This window comes from Stylophora pistillata, chromosome 10 (genome assembly GCF_964205215.1).
Source record: "Stylophora pistillata chromosome 10, jaStyPist1.2, whole genome shotgun sequence".
Taxonomy (NCBI): domain Eukaryota; kingdom Metazoa; phylum Cnidaria; class Anthozoa; order Scleractinia; family Pocilloporidae; genus Stylophora; species Stylophora pistillata.
The window spans coordinates 27,163,772-27,185,209 of NC_142528.1; the positions used below are offsets into that span (position 1 = coordinate 27,163,772).

Below are 21,438 nucleotides of genomic sequence, written 5' to 3' on the forward strand. Positions count from 1 at the left end.
TCATGCTAAACTGCAATAATGCTGTTACTGTTTGTCCATTAGGGACATCATCACTTAATTTCCACCCAGCTAAGTTTCATTCACGGTGTATCATGCTAAACTGCAATAATGCTGTTACTGTTTGCCCATTAGGGACGTCATCACTTAAGTTCCACCCAGAACTTTAAATAACAAAAAAAAAAACCTGAAGATTCTTCACTGTTATGGCTGCCACACTTTATCACCCAACATTAATTTACTTTAAGTTTGATTCATGTTGTATTATACTAAACAGCAATAATGACGTTACTGTTTGCCCATTAGGGTCATCATCACTTAAGTTCCACCCAGAACTGCATTTTAGACAGTGTCTTCACTTAAGAAAACTATAAGTCATGTTTATCATAAAAGCATTTTGCCCACCTTATCTTGAAGTTAGTTTGGTCTAACCCTTCCAAGCAGGACTGTTATTTTATGATAAGTACTTGGATACCCTGATTACATTTAAAATAAAATGATTCGAGGCTTGTCTGGAAATGTATCCTCCCTTCACAATGGGTCTTCACTTGTGAAACTTAGTTGTCATTGAAATTCGCTTGTGTCAGCCACTGCATTCACTCATGACTAAGTAACCACTTTTATGTCCTTACAAAAGAGTAACCCCGAAAAACATAGCAAACTCTTGCCCCTATACCATTCCCCATAACACTGGGCACTTATCCCTGGAGTAGACCTGCTTAACAACCACAATCCTGTCAATACATGTATTAAAGTATGTGCCACAAAACAATTAGTTCTTTGATTACAGTCCAACTTGTATTAAGTGGGCACCCACAGGGAATGGCAGGGTGACCACTTAATACTGGTTCCACAGAATAGAGATAAAATTAAAAAACTTGTTAAAAATTTACTAACATTGATTTCAGGTGAAAAATATGGATTAAATTTTACTTGAAAGATTTTTCTTTTAATCAAGTGATTCTGCTGACCATTCAATGCAGGCTAAGGACAATTCAAACAGGCCCTTGGGACTCACTCAAAGGTGACCATGACTGCTTCATAGAGGTCAAATTACTGTGATTAAGGGGAGACAAATTCAGAGCTTTGACAACCTACCCTTTAATACAGGGTGACTACTTAATACAGTACTGCCTAATTCAGGTTTAACTGTATTTTACCAAAACAGGTGATACCACAAGAACTATAAAAACTGGAGGACCCAAGACTTTCATGGTGCCAACATTTTTAAGTTTTTACTATATATTAGGCAACTGAAGTATTTCAAATGATGTCTTGCATTACAAGGTTTTGAGAAAGACAAGGTTTTGTGTCATTTGTATCATCAATATTGTTTTAAGTTTGCAAAGGGCAAAAGATGTACACTTGTGATATAAATTAAAACAGTAACCAGCATTATGATGCCGTCTGATGCAGCATGAACATACTTTTACTTTCTCTGCAGAAGTAACCTTGCAACACTGTTACCTTTTTGTTCTGTAAGTAATTAACTATATTGAAATGTAACAAAGATTTCTTAGATTCATTTTACAGCTTTTCATAAAGACAATGGTTTGCCCTATTCTTATCACTATCATTGTAAGCTAGTTTGAGATTTAAAACTTAACTTTCTGGGTTGCAGTCTAATACAGTGTGAATTTATACTTGCTTGCTTTACAGAGGTAATCTATCATCGCAAGATATTTCCTTGTGCAACCCAAAGCACAAATGTTTACAAAGATGATGAAATAATCATCACCAGTTCACACACCTATCACGCTTTCAATATCCAGAGAAGGAAAATTGAATAAAAAACCTTCAGCAACAACAATAACAACAACAGCAATCCTTAACCTTTTGACCCTCTTCTCTGAACGAGAGATATAGTGCTTACATCCGAGAAGAAGTGGATTTATGATGCAAAACACCGAAGGCAGGGTTTAATTGAGAGCGACTGAGGTGTTACTCAGTTGTTAAGGCTTCGCTCAAAAATTTCGAGTGCCTATGTTTGCTGTCGTTATTTTTGTTTCGGCACTAAAATTACCTTCTTGGAAAGTAGAAGGATCGGCAGCTACCCTGTTCAGATTCACCCGCTCGGTCTAAATGCGCTTCGTGCTGACTTTGTGCTTACATTCATTGCGCGTGAGCAGAGGAATTCAGTAAATTCTACAATCTCATTGGTTCGAAGAACTGGCGGAATTTTCCCGTTGGGGCCGACCCGCTTTGCAGTCGAACAGTAAGTAAGTAAGTAAGTAAGTAATTTTGTTTAACCACATATCGCATATGAGCTATTAGCTCGTTTAAATGCAAATGTGGAAACCCACCCATCCCACCCCAGGGGAGGACATCCGACAGAAGTTTCGTGTGAAAGGGACTTATCTTGAATTTGACTTGTTGACCTCGTTACCTCTGTCTGAAAAAAAATCTTAGCTATTTAACCTAATGAAACATTTTTTTTTGCCATAAATTTCCCAACCTTTGACTTTTACGCTATTACTTTATCAAGCCCTACCAAAAGCAGAACACCTAATCGCAGGTTGACATCATAACTGACTTTTACTTCGATACATTGCCAACTCAGTGGTTAGCGTTGATGATCAACGCTTCAGCTTATATTAAGATTTCTTTGTTATGCGCATCAAATCGGACAGTTATATAGCTTGTGAAAACTATCCAACAAATCTTATTTACCACTGAGGCGTTTGTTTACCAAGATTTAAATTATTAATCAGCCAGAATTAGGTAAAAAAATTTAGTGAGAAAGTGTTCAGGTTCAATTTTAAATACTCAAAATCTGGTACAAAGCCCACGTTGCGTACTTAGTGCATATATCTTATTAGATGTTTTGTTGTGTAGTATCGCTGAGTATTTTTACGAGTTGCGCCGTATTTTGACGGCTCGTCAAAATACAAATAACGAGTGAAAATACTCAGCGATACTACACAGCAAAACGTTTAATAAGAGATTTATTATCCACCACGCCAAATTGTTATTTCAGTGCGGGCGAATTTCGCGTATATTTCTGGGCTCGTCAAAACTCAAATAACAGAGACCGCGCGGCCGCGGAGCAAGGTTTAAAGTGGGAGGGCTGACAATTGAAAATATTTTTTTCATATTGAAAATCGAAAAAAGGAATGAAATCACAGTTTTTTACTTCTGTCGTGTGACTTTGCATACTTTATCCAGTATTTGTTGCTCTTTATAGATCGGCATTAGTGAAGATACCGTTTCAAGTCTTTTTTTTTGTTCTAATTATTTTTCTTTTTAGCGCAAAAAGTGGGGGCTGGGCACAAAAAAGTGGTTGGGCCGCGGCCCTACCAGCCCCTCCCCCTCCGCGGACCATGAATAACAAATAAAAATACTCAGCGATACTACACACAAAACGTCTTAGAAGAGATTTATGATCCAACACGCCAAATTGTTATTTCAGTGCGGGCGAATTTCGCGGATATTTCTGGAGTACAAATATCGCGTGATATTTGTACTCGTCTCGCCCGTTATTTGTACTCTACGAAGCACAGTTGGATAATAAATATACCATATTAGATTTTCTGTTGTGTAGTATCGCTGAGTATTTTTACGAGTTGTGCAGTATTTTGACGAGCCCGTAGGGCTAGGGCGAGTCAAAATACAAATAATGACTAAAAATGCTCAGCGATACTACACAACAAAACGTTTAATTAAAGATTTATTATCCAACACGCCAAATTGTCACTTCAGTGCGGGCGAATTTCGCGTATATTTCTGTTGTACAAATATTTATACTCGTCTCGCGCATTATTTGTACTCTAAGAAGCACATTATTGAAGTTTCTCACTATAATCCCGCACATTTGAGCCCGCACACAGGTACGCGGTTTTCTCCACAATGACACACATGCGGTAACCGTAAAATGGCCGCAAAAAGCTCTGTACCTCGTGAACATAGTTCTTGGTGTATATTTAGAAGATGGCTCGAGGAAATTCAATGGGCATATTTCTCTTGGATCAAAATATGTTTCCCGGATCACGACAGAAAAAGCTCTCGTGACAGCTGATACCTTCGACCTTAGTGTAACCGACTCGTGCAACACAGAATCGTTTTTGGAAGCAATTTGTAGGGCGAATGAACTCACCCTTGAAGTTGAAAATTAAGCAAATGGCACAACAGATGCTACTCTTACCCATCCAACTGCGGCAGCTTGGAGGTCCAGCATACGTTCTTTTCAAAACCTGGCTTTGAGGCGACAACTCATTTTAAATCTGCCTTAAGTAGAGTTAAACGGGCCGTAAACATCCAGCCATAAAGCGCAGGAGAGTGGTCTTATCGCAGTACTCGTTTCAGGTGAGGTTGACCAGAGTAAAGTTTTTTCATTTTGTTCTATTTTTGCTTTCCCAAAGCTTTTAGTTTCCATGTGCCTCGTGAAACTCGCTTGAGCACCGTTACATGTCCACGATTATTATCCAAAATAACGTAGCGGTGAAAATTTACCTTTGAATAAATCGATTTACAAACCTATATTATGGTTTAATAGTTTTGCAACACCATGAATAATTTATCGAGTAAGGTCCTTGGGCATGCAGTTTGTTACTTTATACAACTATTGGTTATAGGACTTTGTCTCATACAATCAAATGGTAACATGTGCTTATTAAGGATCCGCTTAGTGATTAATCAATAGGTGGTCACGTGGTTTGAAAATTGGTAAACAAGAATTCAAAATGGCTGCTTAAGTATAAGCCACAGACGATATCTTATGGACGAAATTCCTTACTCTCACGTCGAAATTTTCATATTCACAGATAAATCAGCACTCAAAAGATTGCAGAAATATAGAAATTGGCAGCAATCGAAATGGAGTCTTTCAAAACTAGAATTTAGGTTATAAACCTCAAGTTGAACCTCTGAGCACACGATCTTTAAAGATCGCAAAAATAAATGAAACGGCACTAAAGGAAGGGAAATGTATCACGAAACGAACATTTTCGCGATCTTTTGATCTAAGTTTACAATGAAGAAGTATTTTGGCAAGAACTGTAAACTTTTTTTGTTTCGTGTTACTGTGTGTGCTCTGCGGGTTATCAGAACAGCAGCCGGTCAAGGTTCTCAAACGACTGAATGAACTGCAGTCGTATATTCTTCCTGAAAATTTCAGAAATTGAGAAGACCTAAAAAATCCAAACTATCATATGACGATGAGGAACTACTAAGTGATCCCATTTATATCTTTCATGTCTAATTCTTGATTTACATTGAACTGAATGTCAAGATCTGTGATTTTATTCTTCAAACCAACTTCAAATAGAAGTACAAAGGGAAGAATGTGCTGGTCGGGAATCTGTCAACTGCTATGAACAGTGTACATGATCAACATCTGCTGACTTCCATGTTGATCTTGACTATTGTGTGACTGACTTTGTTGGCTCAGCTTTGCAGTCAAAGTACTGATCAACATACCTGATCTATTTGTAGGCAGCCTATGCTCCAGTTTTTTTCCAAAGGCAATGGTGATTACTGGGGTGAGACGAGTCATTCATGGTTTAGTTGATATGAAGATTAGTGCCTTATTAAATTTTAGTAATAGACCCGTACCAAGAGTAGCCATAGGGTTATGCTTCATGAACCTCACTGTAAGAAAGATATGTTCAGGTTTCCTTTTTCCCAAGAACTGTTAAAGACTAGAATTAGCTCCTCAGCACATCAATTTATCTAGTTATTTTTTTTATTCTGTATTGTTTACATTGTAGAATGTAATTTTTATGTTTGCATTTTGCTAGGGGTTGGTGTGTTGCCTAACCGGCTTTTACCGACCTTATTGAAATGATGATGAATCCAGTATAGTCTTAAATTACATGAGCAATTCAAAACATTCGAATGACTGTAAAGTTACAAATTTATTTACGTGGGAATGAGCTTGTAATTCATATTTTCAAACTGAAAAAAAAATGTAGAAATAACTTGACACTTAAAAGCCATCAGGAAATCCAGTAACAACAAGGTAGTGGTCTTTATAACTCCCGAAAGGGAAAACTTGAAGGATCTTAAATTAAACCCAGCAATAGACTTTCTCACTTGGCGGCCAAAGTTAAGCTTTGTTTCTGTACATCAAGGATTGTAGCAAAAAGAGTTTAGACATGGAAAAACGACACCTTCTATTCGGGAGGACTCCTCCATTTACCCATTACAGTAGTATAGGACTTGGGGCTCTCAGACCAAAACACCAAAAATGGTAAAAAATCAAGCTTTACCAAAGCAATTTATATCATTCTTCAACCGATTCGCAGCGATTCATTTTCGATAGGCTCAGGACGACTTGATTTTCACCCTCTATAAAACCAAAAATGGTAAAAAATCAAGCTTTACCAAAGCAATTTATATCATTCTTCAACCAATTCGCAGCGATTCATTTTCGGTAGGCTCAGGGCGACTTGGTTTTCACCCTCTATATAACCAGAAATAGTGAAAAATGAAGCTCTATCAAACTGTTTTGTATTACCATCAACCCTAATTATTCACAAGTTTGATAAAAAAACACTTAAAGAAAACTAACGTTAACAAAATATTTAGCATAAAAATCAAAGTAAAACTTGTGAGTAAACTTCTTGAGTAAAGATTGCTAAAATATTTTACTCACAAAATAAAACTTGTGAGTAAACTTCTTGAGTAAAGATTGCTAAAATATTTTGTTAACGTGAGTTTTCTTTAAGTGTATTTTGATTTTCTATTTTGTTTAGAATTTCCATAATTTCCTTCATATTTTGTTAACGTGAATTTTCTTTAAGTGTATTTTGGTTTTTTCGATTTTCATTTTTCTCATGATTTCCATCATTATAAATTTTGTGAGTAAAATATTTATCATAAAAATTAAAGTAAAACTTGTGAGTAAACTTCTTGAGCAAAGATTGCTAAAATATTTTACTCACAAAATTTATAATGAAAACACTTCATATTTATCATCCTATGATTGGTTGAAGGAAATCATACGTGATTCTCAAACAATAGCCTATTATTTCAGTAATTTAAATGGCGAAAATGAACTAATCCGCCCCATTCGAGGTCAACCACGCGGTACTAAGGTGGATAATAACCTCTCAGGAGATTGAATACAGAAAATCAAAATACACTTAAAGAAAATTCACGTTCACAAAATATGAAGGAAATTATGGAAATTCTAAACAAAATAGAAAATCAAAATACACTTAAAGAAAATTCACGTTCACAAAATATGAAGGAAATTATGGAAATATTGAATACAGAAAATCAAAATACACTTAAAGAAAATTCGCGTTTACAAAATATGAAGGAAACTTTTGAAATATTGAATACACAAAATCAAATGAAACAAAAATTATCTAACCAATATATAGGCATGAATAGAAACAAATTACAGAATCTGACAAAAGATCAACTGGTTGAAATAATCATGAATTTAAGACCTGTTCCAAAATATCAGCCCAAAACATTGAAGCGTAAATTTAAATTCGCTCCACAGTTCAAAAATGTGAAACAGATGGCTCAAGATTATGAAGAAAACATTATCAAACCACCTATTCCTCTACCAAGAACAAAAAACCCTGTTCCTCTACCAAGAACAAAAATCAATGAGACAAATAAGGCCTTGAAAGGATATACTAAATCATATGAAATAAACATAAAAAATGATAAAGATCCATTACTTCAAATGCAAAGCATAAGATTAGCTGTTGGTAAATATCTTAAAAAGGTATTAGGCAAAATGAAAGGTTTCAAATTCACAGAGACGATGAAAATTACCTTTGAGAAACATATTGGTGATGAAGTTCAAACAAAAACGGCATACTTTAATAGCAAACCCCAAACAATAATAAATGGAACAGAAATAGTAGACTCTTTAAAATTAACAGAAGAACATATAACATTACAAATCACACAATGGATTTCTGAAGGATCTGGTTGGCGTATTCAATCAGTTGATAATCACTACATAAATATTGTGAAATATAATCCAACCAAAGGTTCATCTTACATTGAGCTTCCATCAGAACTTAGGCATCATATGAAAGGTTTGATCAATCTAAAAAATACAGATAATGAATGTTTCCGCTGGTGCCATATAAGACACTTAAATCCACAAGAGAAGTATCCTGAGAGGATCAAAAAAGTTGACAGAGCTTTTGTTGAGAAATTAGATTACACAGGAATTGAATTTCCGGTGACTATTAATCAAATCAACAAGATTGAAAAACAAAATAAAATCAACGTCAACGTATTTGGCTATGAGAATAAAGAAAAATACCCAATATACATCAGTAAGGAAATGAATAAAAATCATATGAATCTTTTATTAATAACAGAAGAAAATAAGAATTCACATTACATACTAATTAAAGATTTTAATAGGTTTATGTATAGCCAAACTAAACATAAAGCGAGAAAGCACTTCTGTATGTATTGTTTACAGTGTTTTAGTTCTGAAAGAGTTTTAACTGACCACAAAGCTAATTGTCTCCTAATCAATGGAGTCCAAGCTGTTAAGATGCCGACTTAAGACCACAACATATTAAAATTCAATAATCATCATAAGCAACTACCACTTCCATTTGTAATCTACGCTGACTTTGAAGCAATAACTGAAAAAGTCCAAGGTTGTCAACAAACTGATGTAAAATCTTTCACTGAAGCTTATCAAAAACATACTGACTGTGGATATGGCTACAAAGTTGTTTGCACTTACGATGACAAGTATACGAAACCTATTCAAATATATCGTGGCGAGAAAGCTGTTTATAAATTCATGGAACACATGCTTGAAGAGGTAAGATATTGTAAAAAGATTATCAAATCCAAATTTAACAAACGCTTAAAATGACTGAAGAAGATGAAAAAAAATTTCAAAACACTGATACATGCCATATTTGTGAACAGAAGTATACCAATGAAGATATTAGAGTGAGAGATCATTGTCACATCACTGGAAAATTCAGAGGCTCAGCTCATCAAGACTGTAATTTGAATTTTCGGATCAGTGATAAAATACCTGTGATATTTCATAATCTGAGAGGTTACGATTCACATTTCATTATGCAAGAAATTGGAGAGATTGTTAAAAACAACAGATATACAAACAAGAAAGGAGAAGAATGTGAAATGAACATTAACGTAATTCCAAATAACATGGAAAAGTATATGGCTTTCATGCTTGGAAATAATCTCACTTTCATCGACAGTTTTCAGTTCATGAGTTCTAGTCTTGATAAACTAGTCAACAATCTGCCTAAAGAAGCTTTCAAATATACCTCAGAACAATTTAAGAAAACCAAATTCGAGCTCATGACTAGAAAAGGTGTTTACCCTTATGATTACATGGATAGCTTTGATAAATTCGATGAGACAGAATTACCAATAAAAGACGAATTTTACAGCATACTGAATAATGAACATATCTCAGATGATGATTACAAACATGCTCAGAATGTATGGAAAAAATTCAAGTTAAAAACAATGGGTGATTATCATGATTTATACCTCAAATCTGACATATTGTTGTTGGCTGATGTGTTTGAAAACTTCAGACAAACTTGTCAACAATATTATAAACTCGACCCTTGTCACTATTTCACAAGCCCTGGACTATCTTGGGACGCTATGTTGAAAATGACTAATATAAAACTTGAATTAATGACTGATATTGATATGTTTCAGTTTATTGAAAAAGGAATGAGAGGTGGTACAAGTTATATTGCGAATCGATATGGAAAAGCAAACAACCAATACATGAACGATTACAATGAAAATGAACCATCAAAGTATATTATGTACCTTGACGCAAATAATCTGTATGGTTGGGCTATGTCACAATACCTTCCGACTGGTGGATTCAAATGGAAGAAGATTGATAAACTCAACCTTGATTCATATAAAGAAAATAGTAAAAAGGGATTGATACTAGAAGTTGATCTTGAATACCCAAAAGAGTTACATGATTTGCATAATGATTATCCATTAGCACCAGAAAAGATTAAAGTCACGCCAGACATGTTGTCACCATACAGTAAACAAATCGCAGAGAAATTTAACATATCAACAGGTCTTGTATCAAAATTGATTCCAACATTGTCAAACAAAGAGAAATACGTTCTGCATTACCGAAATCTTTAGTTATATCTCGATCTTGGAATGAAATTAAAAACTATCCATAGAGCGCTTGAATTTAATCAGTCACCCTGGTTAAAACAATACATCGACTTTAATACACAAAAGAGAACTCAAGCTAAGAATGCTTTCGAGAAAGACTTTTTCAAATTAATGAATAATTCTGTATTTGGAAAGACGATGGAAAATCTTAGAAAGCGTGTTGATGTAAGACTCATCACTGACAAGAATAAGTTGTTGAAATTAGCATCTAGACCAACATTTGTGTCAAGTAAAATATTCAATGAGAATCTGGTTGCTGTACACAAAATCAAAGAAACATTAACTTTAAACAGACCAGCTTATATTGGTATGTGTATTCTTGATCTTTCAAAGACTTTGATGTATAATTTCCATTATGTTTACATCAAACAAAAATATGGAAATAAAGCAAAGTTATTATTTACAGACACTGATTCACTGACTTATGAAATTGAAGCGGACGATGTATACAAAGACTTCCAGAAGGATAGACATATGTTTGATAACAGTGATTATCCTGAAAACTCTCCATACTTTTACAAAAAGAACAAGAAAGTGATTGGTAAAATGAAAGATGAAGCTGCCGGAGTTCCAGTAGTTGAATTTATTGGTCTGAGATCGAAGATGTATAGTTACATTAAGAATAATAATCAAGGCAGTCGTACAGCGAAAGGTGTTAAGAAGAACGTGATTAAAAAAGACATCAAACATGAAAATTACAAAGATGTTTTATTCAATTCAAAACAAATGCATCACAAGATGAAAACCATCCGTAGTAACGAACATGAAATCTGTAGTTATGAATTAAATAAAGTATCATTAAGTTGCTTTGATGATAAACGATATATTCTCAAGGATGGTATCAATAGTTACGCATACGGGCATTACAATTTAGTATAATGATATAGTATAATGTCTGAATACGATCTTATGATGTCTGTTTTTAAACATTATGAGAATAACCCACATGTTCTCATTGTTCATACTTTCGGGGAGTTTCTAAGTCGTAATAAAAAGATGCAAAAGGTGTATCATAAAGGAATCACTGATCTTATCATCATTATTCATAATGAAAAGGCCATTTACTGTGAATTAAAGAGACCGGGTAAAAAGATTGAAATGAGACCTGAACAGGTACAATTCAGAAAGAGAGTTGAGGACAAAGATAATTACATTGTAAGCAATGATTTCAACCAAATAATTGATTTTATTGATTACCACGTTTTGAAACATAATTATCTTAAATTTCAATCCGATGTATGATTCTCCTATGACGTCACAGCATATGACGTCATATGACATCACGGCACAGCTGTGCCGGCCTACATACAATTAACTCAACCAATCAACATGCGACATTCGCGGCACAGCTGTGCCGGCCTACATACATTTAACTCAACCAATCAACATGCGACATTCGCGGCACAGCTGTGCCGGCCTACATACATTTAACTCAACCAATCAACATGCGACATTCGCGGCACAGCTGTGCCGGCCTACATACAATTAACTCAACCAATCAACATATGACATCACGGCACAGCTGTGCCGGCCTACGTACAAGTACTCCAAGTGCAGACCACGACCATAGATGTCTTAACGTGGTTATTTCCATAAAAGTTGGTTTAGGTATATATATGAAACCGTAATGGTAGACTCATCCATGTGGGACAGAATGACAAAAAGTGTCTGCGCATGCGTTCAGGTTCATTGTCATTCATGATATGTGTGCCACAGGTTCATTGTCATTCATGATATGTGTGCCACAGGTTCATTGTCATTCATGATATGTGTGCCACATAGTCTGCACGCAACCTAGATAGCTTGTAAATCCTTGAAAGAAACCCAACTGTTGAAATCATTATTATATCCCTTCCATTTAACCAAAGCTCGTTTATTTTTATAATCTCTCTTTATTACTTTATCGATTCGAAATATTTCTTGTTTGGCTTTCAATAATTCAGGTTCATAGAAGCTTCCTTTGATTTCTTCGTTGTTCAAATCTCACAATCGATAAGTGATTGGATTCGTGTACTGTATCTTGTCGATAATAAATATCTCTTCTGTCCAATTTGGAGTGTAGCCTTTATCGAATACTTGTCTTTTATACTTTGATATTCGAACCTTATCACCGATTTCATATTTCGGTATACGTTGTTTTGATGATGTTAAGATATTGTCATCACCGTGGAGATTAAAATAAACTATTCCTTCGTTCTTTTTATTAGACGCTTCTGTTGGTGTCATTTTTATTGATTTATGTTTGGTGTTATTGTACTGACTTAGAATTTTCGGTAAAATGTCGAGATATTGAGTATTGCCTTGGATAGTAAACTGTTTCCACATCTTGTTTTTAATCGTTCTATTCCATCGTTCGGCAACAGACGATTTCTCTTCATTTTCGGTTGAATACAATTTAACACTATTTTTATCCAACAATTCTTCAACATGTTTATTATAAAATTCTTTGCCCTTGTCAGTCCATAGGAACTTTGGTTTTCTTCCTTCTTTGAATATTCTTTTAAACGCTTCAGTGATTGATTCACCCTTCTTGTCTTTCAAAGGTTCAATCCAACCGTATTTACTGAATACATCAATAACCATGAGAAGATATCGATAGCCTTTGTTCCATTTACTGAATTTCTGCATTTCAACCAAATCTGCTGTCCATATTTCATCGATGTGGTTTACAATTATACGCCGCCAAGTGAATTTACGTTTGATGGGTTTGTGTAATTCATTTGCTAATTTGACTTGCCAATTTATTTCACTCGACGGCTTTTCACGTTTTTTTGTCTCACACCAAGACCTAATTTCTGTTTTGTATTGATGACATTTCTAGCTAGCCAATGGCCCCATTGACGCTCATTCCATGGTACTGCGTCTAATGCTTTAACCATTTTACGATCAGCTATATTTTTGCATTTTTTATCACCTTTACAAACACTGTAATCAACATCATGCTGCATAGCAATTGCATCAGTCTTTCCAGTGGGTTTATCATATATTTCTAATATTTCACCGGTTGTGGGATTATATTTGACTTGTTTGTTAAGATCGTTATAAGGTCCTGTGTATTTATGACCCGGAAGAGTCCAACCACTTTTTGGTTTAGGTAATTTACCGATGAGTTTATGAATATCAACAGCGCCTCCTTGGTAAAGTGGATTAGTTGGATCATGAACACCTTGAGGTGAATACATTTCCATTGGAACCCATTGCGAATAATCAATGTTTCCTCCACTTATCTTTTTACTCAGATCATTGGTGAAACTGTCAAGAGCTTGATCGAGATATTTGTTGGCTGTTTGTTTGATTTTACTCTTGGCATAATCTGATTTGATAGTTTTTGCAGCACCTTTTCGGGCAAGATAAGCACCACTGTTGGCCAATCCTTTGAAAACCATTTCACCTATTGAATGACTGTTTCCTACATCAAACAATGATCCACCCACAAACTTTGTTTTAGTTTTACCACAGTCTGAACAAATACATTTCAACATCATTCTACCATTTTTTGTTGGTTCATATCTTTCACTTCCTGGGGCACATTCAGTAACTTTTTTCTGTTTTACACAATAAGACTTCATATATAAATAACTTATATTAAATTAAAATACTTTGCGATGAATCTTTCATTTTTCATAGTGTCATGTATATCAAACACTTGTAGAAGATCGAAATATGATTTACCTTTGTTCATCTCATTTAAGAAATACAAACAAAAGTATCCACAAGTTGATGTTTTAATGTTTTGAATTTGATTGTTTTGATGTAATAAAGTGATATTCTTCTTTTTAGCATGATTAACCATTTCTTGAAACGGTGGCATTCCAAATGAATCGAAGTAATTGATGACATTATCCTTAACAAAAGTTGTTACCCAATGTGATCCTGACATGTAAGATGGTTCGAGATTGTAAATGAAAAGTGCTTGTTTGTGATTGTGAGGAACCTTTTCATCTCTGCTTAGAACATTGTTGATTGGAATTTTCAGATATTTGCACCATTCAAGTAGATCAAAGTTTGTTAAAGGGATTATTTTATGGAATTTTGTTTTTTTTTTTTACCTCTGCCATAAGTTCTACCATTTGGCCAATTACCAATAAATGGAGGTGGTGGGCCTAATCTAGGAGCTGATCCACCAGAAAATAAATTCTTAACAAAGTCAATAGCCAATGGAATACCAATTGAAGCAAGGATAGTCCCAATAGCTCCTCCTTGTTGAGTCTCTGTTGGTATGATATAAACACCGTGTCCACTTTGTAAAGCATTGAGAATGTCCTTTTTCTGTTTTTCACTTAATAAATGTTTGTATTTAATGAGTTGATCTATTTTATTCTGTGGTATGAGAAAACCTGATCCAGAAATTGATTTAACAACTTGAGAAGCACCTTCTGAAGCCAATCCAGCCAAAGCAGAAAGACCTAATGTTTTTCCAATGGTTGGCAAAAGACTTTTTCCCATAGCGAGTATTGATGTTAAAAGGCTGCCTCCAATTTGGTTTCTAATGTTTGTTTTTGATAATTTTATATCCATACCTTTTTTCATTTGTTTACTTTTTTGTAATCTGTTCATAACTGTTTTTGGAACTAAGAGTCTATCATTTCCACTTAATGAGTTTGAGGATAATCTCAATGTTATTGACTGTTTGTTATGATATGCTTTACTCAAATTCTTTTTTTGATTTGGTGATAGTTTTACATCGATTTCAAATAACTGTACCATTATAATTATATGTTATACAATTCATATTATATTTAACATATTTAATTAATGGTGTCAGGTCATTTAGCTGGGGAGTCTATTCAATTGTGGTCTTAGACAATCAACAGTTCATTTCCAACTTTGTTTATTATAACTTCTTGGTCATAGAGTACAACAGTCTATTCAATTATAGTCTTAGACAATCAACAGTTCATTTCCAACTTTGTTTATTATAACTTCTTGTTCATAGAGTACAACAGCATTAACTGTAAAAACACTATCAGCAGCTGCTTGTGCATTCAGTTTGTATCTGAAAACAAGCTGTTTGGGATCTCTTGTAACCTTTTCAGTTTGAAAAGTGAGATCGAAGTAAATGACTCCAAAAAGAGAGTTGAAATTGCTTAGATTGAGTTGTGTACCTGAATTATAATCGTTCTTACGCATTGCATAACTCATCAAATCATTGAATATTCTTACTTTGGATTCGCTATCGTATTCCACTTCAGGATAAAATACACCATTGCCATATTCTAAACGACAAGTTGTAAGGTAAGAACCATTTCCACGATCAGCGTTAATGTTGAAAGTGTCATATTCATATGGATTCAATTCATCATTATTGTCTTTATTTCTCTGTAAATAGACAAATACATGTTTTACATTATCGATGGATGGACTGATTTGAAAAAAGCCTGATGATCTAGTACCAGCTGATTTTTGGAACATTTCTTGATTATAAGTCCACTTATTAACTTTCATAAAGTTTGATAGAAACTGTTGATAAAGACTGTCTTTTGGAATCAATCGTGGAACCCATAAATAAAATCGATCAATAACCACATGACCATCATCAACAGCAGCCAGTTTTTGGATGAGATTTGCGTCACTTAACAAAGTTAAAGTAAACTGTAATTGCATTGGTGGTAACATACGATCTTCAAGCTCTTCGAAAAATGAATAACGGTTGAGAGGAATGATTACGTTTACATCATTGTTTCCAGTTGTTAACAATCGTCGAGCTTCAAATCCACCGTTTTGATTTGCATTAGCAATTCTGTAATCTGTATCAAGGTACCACAGACTGTTCTTGGCAACGCTTCTTGAGAAATCATCACTGTATTCAATCAAATTTTTCAAGTTGACTACTTTATGAAGATTATCCGTATCGTAAACCATTTTGCCTCCACTTTTAATAGTCATATGTTGAATAAGTGAATGAGCACCGTTGATTACTGACACTCGATCTGCTCCGAAAGCAGTACCATCAGCTAGCTTTTGAACTTGAAACTGGACCTCAAAGTAAGCATTATACCAATCGAAAAAACTACTTCGATCGTTGACGGTGAATTTGTAATCAGCTTTAGATTGGGCATTATTATTAGCTGGGCTGCTAATAACATTATGGAGTTGTATTCGAGTTAATTCGTTTCGTTGTAAATATTCACTTGTTCTAAACATTATATTTATATGTTAGATTATTTTATTTTTTACGTCTTATTCCATCACCACTTATCAGTCGATTTAGAATCATGTCTGTTGATTCTTCTTGTTTTGGTTTTGGTTTTGTAACAGAACTCTCTTGTTTTGGTTCTGTTGGTTTTGTGTTTCGTATTGAATGTAATTTTTTCATTATATAATCACCAGATTTTTGAGAAACAGCTTTTCCAAGACGTTCTCCAGCATGTGAAACACCTGCATCAAGAGTTTTTTTAGCAAATGGTTTAACAACTGATTTGAATATGGCTTTTATTGGTTTAAATAAATTATCAATAATGATACCAGAACCCTTGTGTTTATAGACAAAACGACCCAATTTTGGATGATAAATTTTTTTGTATTCAATCAATCTCATTATATTAATTAGTTATATTAATTGAGTGGTTTTAACAATAGTGAAAAAGCTGTGTCTTGCCCATTCAAATCAATAATTCTTCGTTTTCCATCAGTGATATAAATACGAATGGTTGATATTCTGCTTTTGTTTACTGGACTAAAAGTGACTCTCTGTGGTTCAAGAGTGAAACTATATGATGGTTGGATTACACTTGTACTGAAGCTGTAGATTATGTCTGTTTCTTGGCCGTCAACCATGCTTTCATTAATAAGATCACAATGAATGTTTAGAAGATCAGTATCTTGTGATATATTGGGAACTTTTGCACCAACATGGGTTCCTGATGTAAGTAATGCTTTATTGAATCCAATAAGTTCATTAAAGTTACTCTCTCGAAGATCAAGTTGATAATTATTAGCCAGTGTTATTTCAACTCTAAAAATTGTTTTATCAAATTCTAATGTTATGGGATAAGTGTTATTGTCTTCTGTTAGAGATTGAATGTAATTGTCGAAATCTTCATATTTCCATACACCGGCTGGTAGTTCGATTTCAGTGAAAGATGTACCGTTATCTTTACTATATTTAAGCTTCTGGTTATTGAGTGAACTGTTGACATTGAACCATGTGAAACTCATGTTTATAATTCTGTTAAGACCAATAACATACTGACGATTTTTGTCAAGAGTTATAGGTTGAACAAAACGAGTTGTAAAATCTGATGGTTTGTTTTTTCCAGATTTATTGTTATAACTTGTCAAAACAATTTCTTCCTCCATTATATGATATGGTTACATTATATTTTGAAATAAGTATTGAACATTTTTGTGTATTGTTTCTTGTTTATGACTGATGTCTTCAAGAGAGTATAAAGAATGGCTTGACCTGTGTTTCTCATTTTAATACTATTATTGCCGGCTATCATTTCACCAATGATGAGTTCGAGTTGTTTCACAAGCTGTTTGGGATTATTGTAAAAATGAACACCTGAACCTTGAATAGTCTTTAACTTTTTCTTATTATCTGAGATATATTTGTTTAACACAGAGCGTCTTATATCGATTTTCCTATTTTCTAATTGCTTTTCTGCATCATTTATTTCACCTTTATTATATCTTTTGGTAACATCACTTTTATATCCTTTTAATTGATTCCTTCGAGATTCAGCGTATTTAATGATTCGGGTTAATTTTGTTCTTTTACCTATTTCACTAGGTATTTCTGATAAACTTTTATCAAGATCATCATAATTAATTACATTGAGATCATCTAAAATCATGTTTGCGGCATCTGAATCTTGTAGGCCATAGTCAATGTCTTCTTCATAGTCATACTCTGGTGGTTCTTCAAATGAATCCAACATTTCACCGAATGATTGATCACCATCATTAGGCTTAACTTTTCGCACCACTGCTGGTGGTTCCTTATAAGCATAAGGTGGTGGTGATATTGGAATTTGTTTTTCATCATATGGTTCATATCCACGATCATCATCTAAAAGACCCTCTACATCCATACCTTCAAACGGATCCACTTCCGGGTAATAATCAATGTGTGGAGTTTTACCTTTTTTCTTTGATTTTTTTCTAATTGGAGGTGTATTCAAATTACTTTCAATAACTTCATCTAATTTACCAGTCACTGGTTCAAACATTTGTTTAAATAATGTCTGGTTTGTTTGTTGGTTGATGTTAGTTTTCTTAATAGCATCATGAACTCTATTGATTTGGTTTCCAAGATTAGTTTTACTTTTCGCTAACTTTTGCCATTTTTTAAGACTCATATATAATATAAGTATATATTATAATGAGAATACCTAATTACAATGTTGAAGATAACAATAAAGTTAACTTCAAGCAGGCACATAAATTAATGCCAGATAGATGTTTTCGAATGCTTATTTGTGGTCCAAGTGGTTCTGGTAAAACTAATTTGCTTCTTGATATGATCTATAGACTTTTGTATTTCGATAAAATATATCTTTATGCTAAAAACCTTGAACAAACAAAATATCAACATATGATGCAAACATTTGAGCCTATTTCAGAAGAGGTGGGTTACCCAATTCTTGAAGTAAGCAATGATGAAATTATTCCTGTCACTGAAATGGATAATGAATCACAGAAAATTGTTATATTTGATGACTTTGTGTGTGAAAAGAAACAAAATCCACTGATTGAATATTTCATCAGAGGAAGACATAAGAACTGTTCAGTTATTTACTTAAGTCAGAGTTTCTATAAGACACCAAAGGATATAAGACTGAACTGCAGTCATTTTTGTATTTATGATTTTCCAAGCAAAAATGAAAGAAATATGATATGTGGAGAAACTGGAATTCCAAAAGATAGTTATCAAAAAGCAACACAAGAGCCTTATTCATTCGTATATCTTGATAAGATGAAAAAATTTACTTCAAAGAACTTTGATGAAAAAGTATAATGTAATTAATATATATAATGAGTTATTCAAATGGATTATTAAATTATAAATCATCTGGTAGTGGTACTTCAAGAGGTCAACGAGGATTACCAGGTGTAGGGTTTAAATTGACTGCTTCTGGCGATTATGACATGGAAAACAAACAACTTAAGAACTTGAAAAATCCAACCGATAACCAAGATGCTTGTACAAAAGCTTATACCGACGATCATCTTCATACTGATGGAACACGACCCATGTCAGGTAATCTTGATATGCAAAACAACAAGATTATTAATGTGGCTGATCCAACAAATAACAAAGATGTAGTCAATTTACAAAAACTCAATTCTGTTGTTGTAAATAAAGCTAATAAAACTGATGTATTACTTTTAGATGGTTCTCAAGCAATGACCGGTAACCTTAACGTTGGAAATAAAAAAGTAATCAATTCAGCAGCACCAACAGCTGGAACTGATTTATGTAATAAAACGTATGTCGACACTGAATTAGCTAAGAAACATGATATTGGAAGTGTTGATTTAAGTAATTATCTTGATAAAACCAAAGGTGGTAATATTGAAAAAGCTTTAAATTTCACAAATGTTAGTGGTACTGACAGGCAAATAAATGGTCTAAGCAATACACCATCTCAAACTTCATCAGCTGTGAATCAATATTATGTCACATCGGAACTTAATAAAAAGTTAGACACTACAACATTCAACAATGAGATAGTGAAAAAATCTGATTCGTCTACTGTCATGCTATTAAATGGTTCTCAAGCAATGACTGGTAACCTTAATGTTGGAAATAAAAAAGTAATCAATTCAGCAGCACCAACAGCTGGAACTGATTTATGTAATAAAACGTATGTCGACACTGAATTAGCTAAGAAACATGATATTGGAAGTGTTGATTTAAGTAATTATCTTGATAAAACCAAAGGTGGTAATATTGAAAAAGCTTTGAATTTCACAAGTGTTAGTGGTACTGACAGGCAAATAAATGGTCTAAGCAATACACCATCTCAAACTTCATCAGCTGTGAATCAATATTATGTCACATCGGAACTTAATAAAAAGTTAGACACTACAACATTCAACAATGAGATAGTGAAAAAACCTGACTCGTCTACTGTCATGCTATTAAATGGTTCTCAAACAATGACTGGTAACCTTAATGTTGGAAATAAACGAGTAATTAACTCAGCAGCACCCACAACTGGAACTGATTTATGTAATAAAACGTATGTTGACACTGAATTAGCTAAGAAACATGATATTGGAAGTGTTGATTTAAGTAATTATCTTGATAAAACCAAAGGTGGTAATATTGAAAAGGCTCTAAATTTCACAAGTGTTAGTGGTTTTGACAGACAAATAACAGGCATTTCAGATCAGCCAGTTAATGGAACCAGTGTTATTAATTTAAATAAGTTCAACACTGAACTCAATAAAAAGGCTGATGTGAGTGTTGTGACGAATGGGTTGAGTGCAAAGCTTGATACAACAACATTTAACACAAATATAATAAAAAAGCCAGATTCAAATGCTGTTATGTTAAGAAATGGTTCTCAATCTATGACTGGTAATCTCAACCTTGGAAACAATAAAGCAATTAATTCAGCATCACCAACAACTGGAAGTGATCTTTGTAATAAAACATATGTAGACACATCTGTGAACGACCAATTATCTCATAGTATTAGTAACAATTTAAATAATGATCTGGATTATATCATGAATGGTCTTGTAGGCAACGAATTTAGTGATGAAGACGATATCACTGGGAAATTAATGATTAACAAAGACTTTCATCACTTCCATAAAACGGTAAAACCATTTGAACTAAAACTCGATTCATCAAAAGGTTATTATTCAAGCAGATTTGGAGTCAATATGTACAGTGCAGCAAAATCGGAATACACAGTTGTTTGCGAAATATGGTGGGAATCCAGTAAAATTGAATATAATTCAGTAACTCTGGCTGCTGCAAGTTCTGTTGAGACAATTACAAGACAACGATCAAATCGATTTTCAAATCATATTAGAAGCCTTGTTCATATGACTAAATGGAGCAATACAATACCAAATTATTTGATGTGGGATATTGTAGTTAAATTTAAACAAGGTCAGGCATATGATCAAAAATTAGATATATGGGTTGTAATCTATGGTTCGAAGGGATATCATAACGACATACCAGTTGAAGTTTATGATGAGTGGTATGCGTTGTTCGATAGCAAACTGTACATTTATCCAGAAGCAGTTTTGTATGGCAAGCCAAAGCGGACAAAAGCGTATCGAGTTTGACACGCGATAGTTGAGTTGTATACACGATAGTCCAAAAGACTATCCGATACTCGA

At 33.9% G+C, this 21,438-nt stretch overlaps 4 protein-coding genes across 5 annotated transcripts in view; 2 read left to right on the top strand and 2 right to left on the bottom strand.

Annotated features, from left to right (window-relative positions):
- The window catches only part of LOC111323313 (uncharacterized), a 41,636-nt gene that overhangs the window by 6,840 nt on the left and 13,358 nt on the right, over positions 1–21,438 (bottom strand). The window lies entirely within an intron of this gene.
- On the top strand, positions 3,563–21,385 carry LOC148722464 (uncharacterized). Of its 2 annotated transcripts, XM_088734870.1 has the most exons (4): positions 3,563–4,299; positions 5,428–8,749; positions 15,321–15,363; positions 16,459–21,385. In XM_088734870.1, exon 4 carries the CDS (start codon positions 19,108–19,110, stop codon positions 21,382–21,384), a length of 2,277 nt encoding a protein of 758 aa, XP_088590996.1. In that variant the 5' UTR covers positions 3,563–4,299; positions 5,428–8,749; positions 15,321–15,363; positions 16,459–19,107; the 3' UTR covers position 21,385. The 2 variants fall into 2 exon arrangements, with proteins under 2 accessions (XP_088590996.1, XP_088590997.1); XM_088734871.1 differs by lacking the exons at positions 3,563–4,299; positions 5,428–8,749 and having other exon boundaries at positions 15,230–15,363.
- On the top strand, positions 7,325–10,092 carry LOC148722465 (uncharacterized). The gene is made up of 3 exons (XM_088737046.1): positions 7,325–8,243; positions 8,616–8,749; positions 8,860–10,092. Exons 1-3 carry the CDS (start codon positions 7,325–7,327, stop codon positions 10,090–10,092), a joined length of 2,286 nt encoding a protein of 761 aa, XP_088593172.1.
- LOC148722466 (uncharacterized) lies at positions 14,805–16,272 on the bottom strand. Its single transcript, XM_088734886.1, has one exon. It carries the CDS (start codon positions 16,270–16,272, stop codon positions 15,010–15,012), a length of 1,263 nt encoding a protein of 420 aa, XP_088591012.1. The 3' UTR covers positions 14,805–15,009.

What these genes read in the sequence shown, in the direction of transcription:
- LOC148722465 (XM_088737046.1), top strand. Translation starts at nt 7,325, where the DNA reads ATGAATAGAAACAAATTACAGAATCTGACAAAAGATCAACTGGTTGAA. An exon ending in AAAATACCCAATATACATCA is followed by an intron (nt 8,244 to 8,615) that starts GTAAGGAAATGA and finishes CTTTCACTGAAG; the next exon opens with CTTATCAAAAACATACTGAC. An exon ending in TGGAACACATGCTTGAAGAG is followed by an intron (nt 8,750 to 8,859) that starts GTAAGATATTGT and finishes ATTTGTGAACAG; the next exon opens with AAGTATACCAATGAAGATAT.
- LOC148722466 (XM_088734886.1), bottom strand. Translation starts at nt 16,272, where the DNA reads ATGTTTAGAACAAGTGAATATTTACAACGAAACGAATTAACTCGAATA.
- LOC148722464 (XM_088734870.1), top strand. Translation starts at nt 19,108, where the DNA reads ATGAGTTATTCAAATGGATTATTAAATTATAAATCATCTGGTAGTGGT.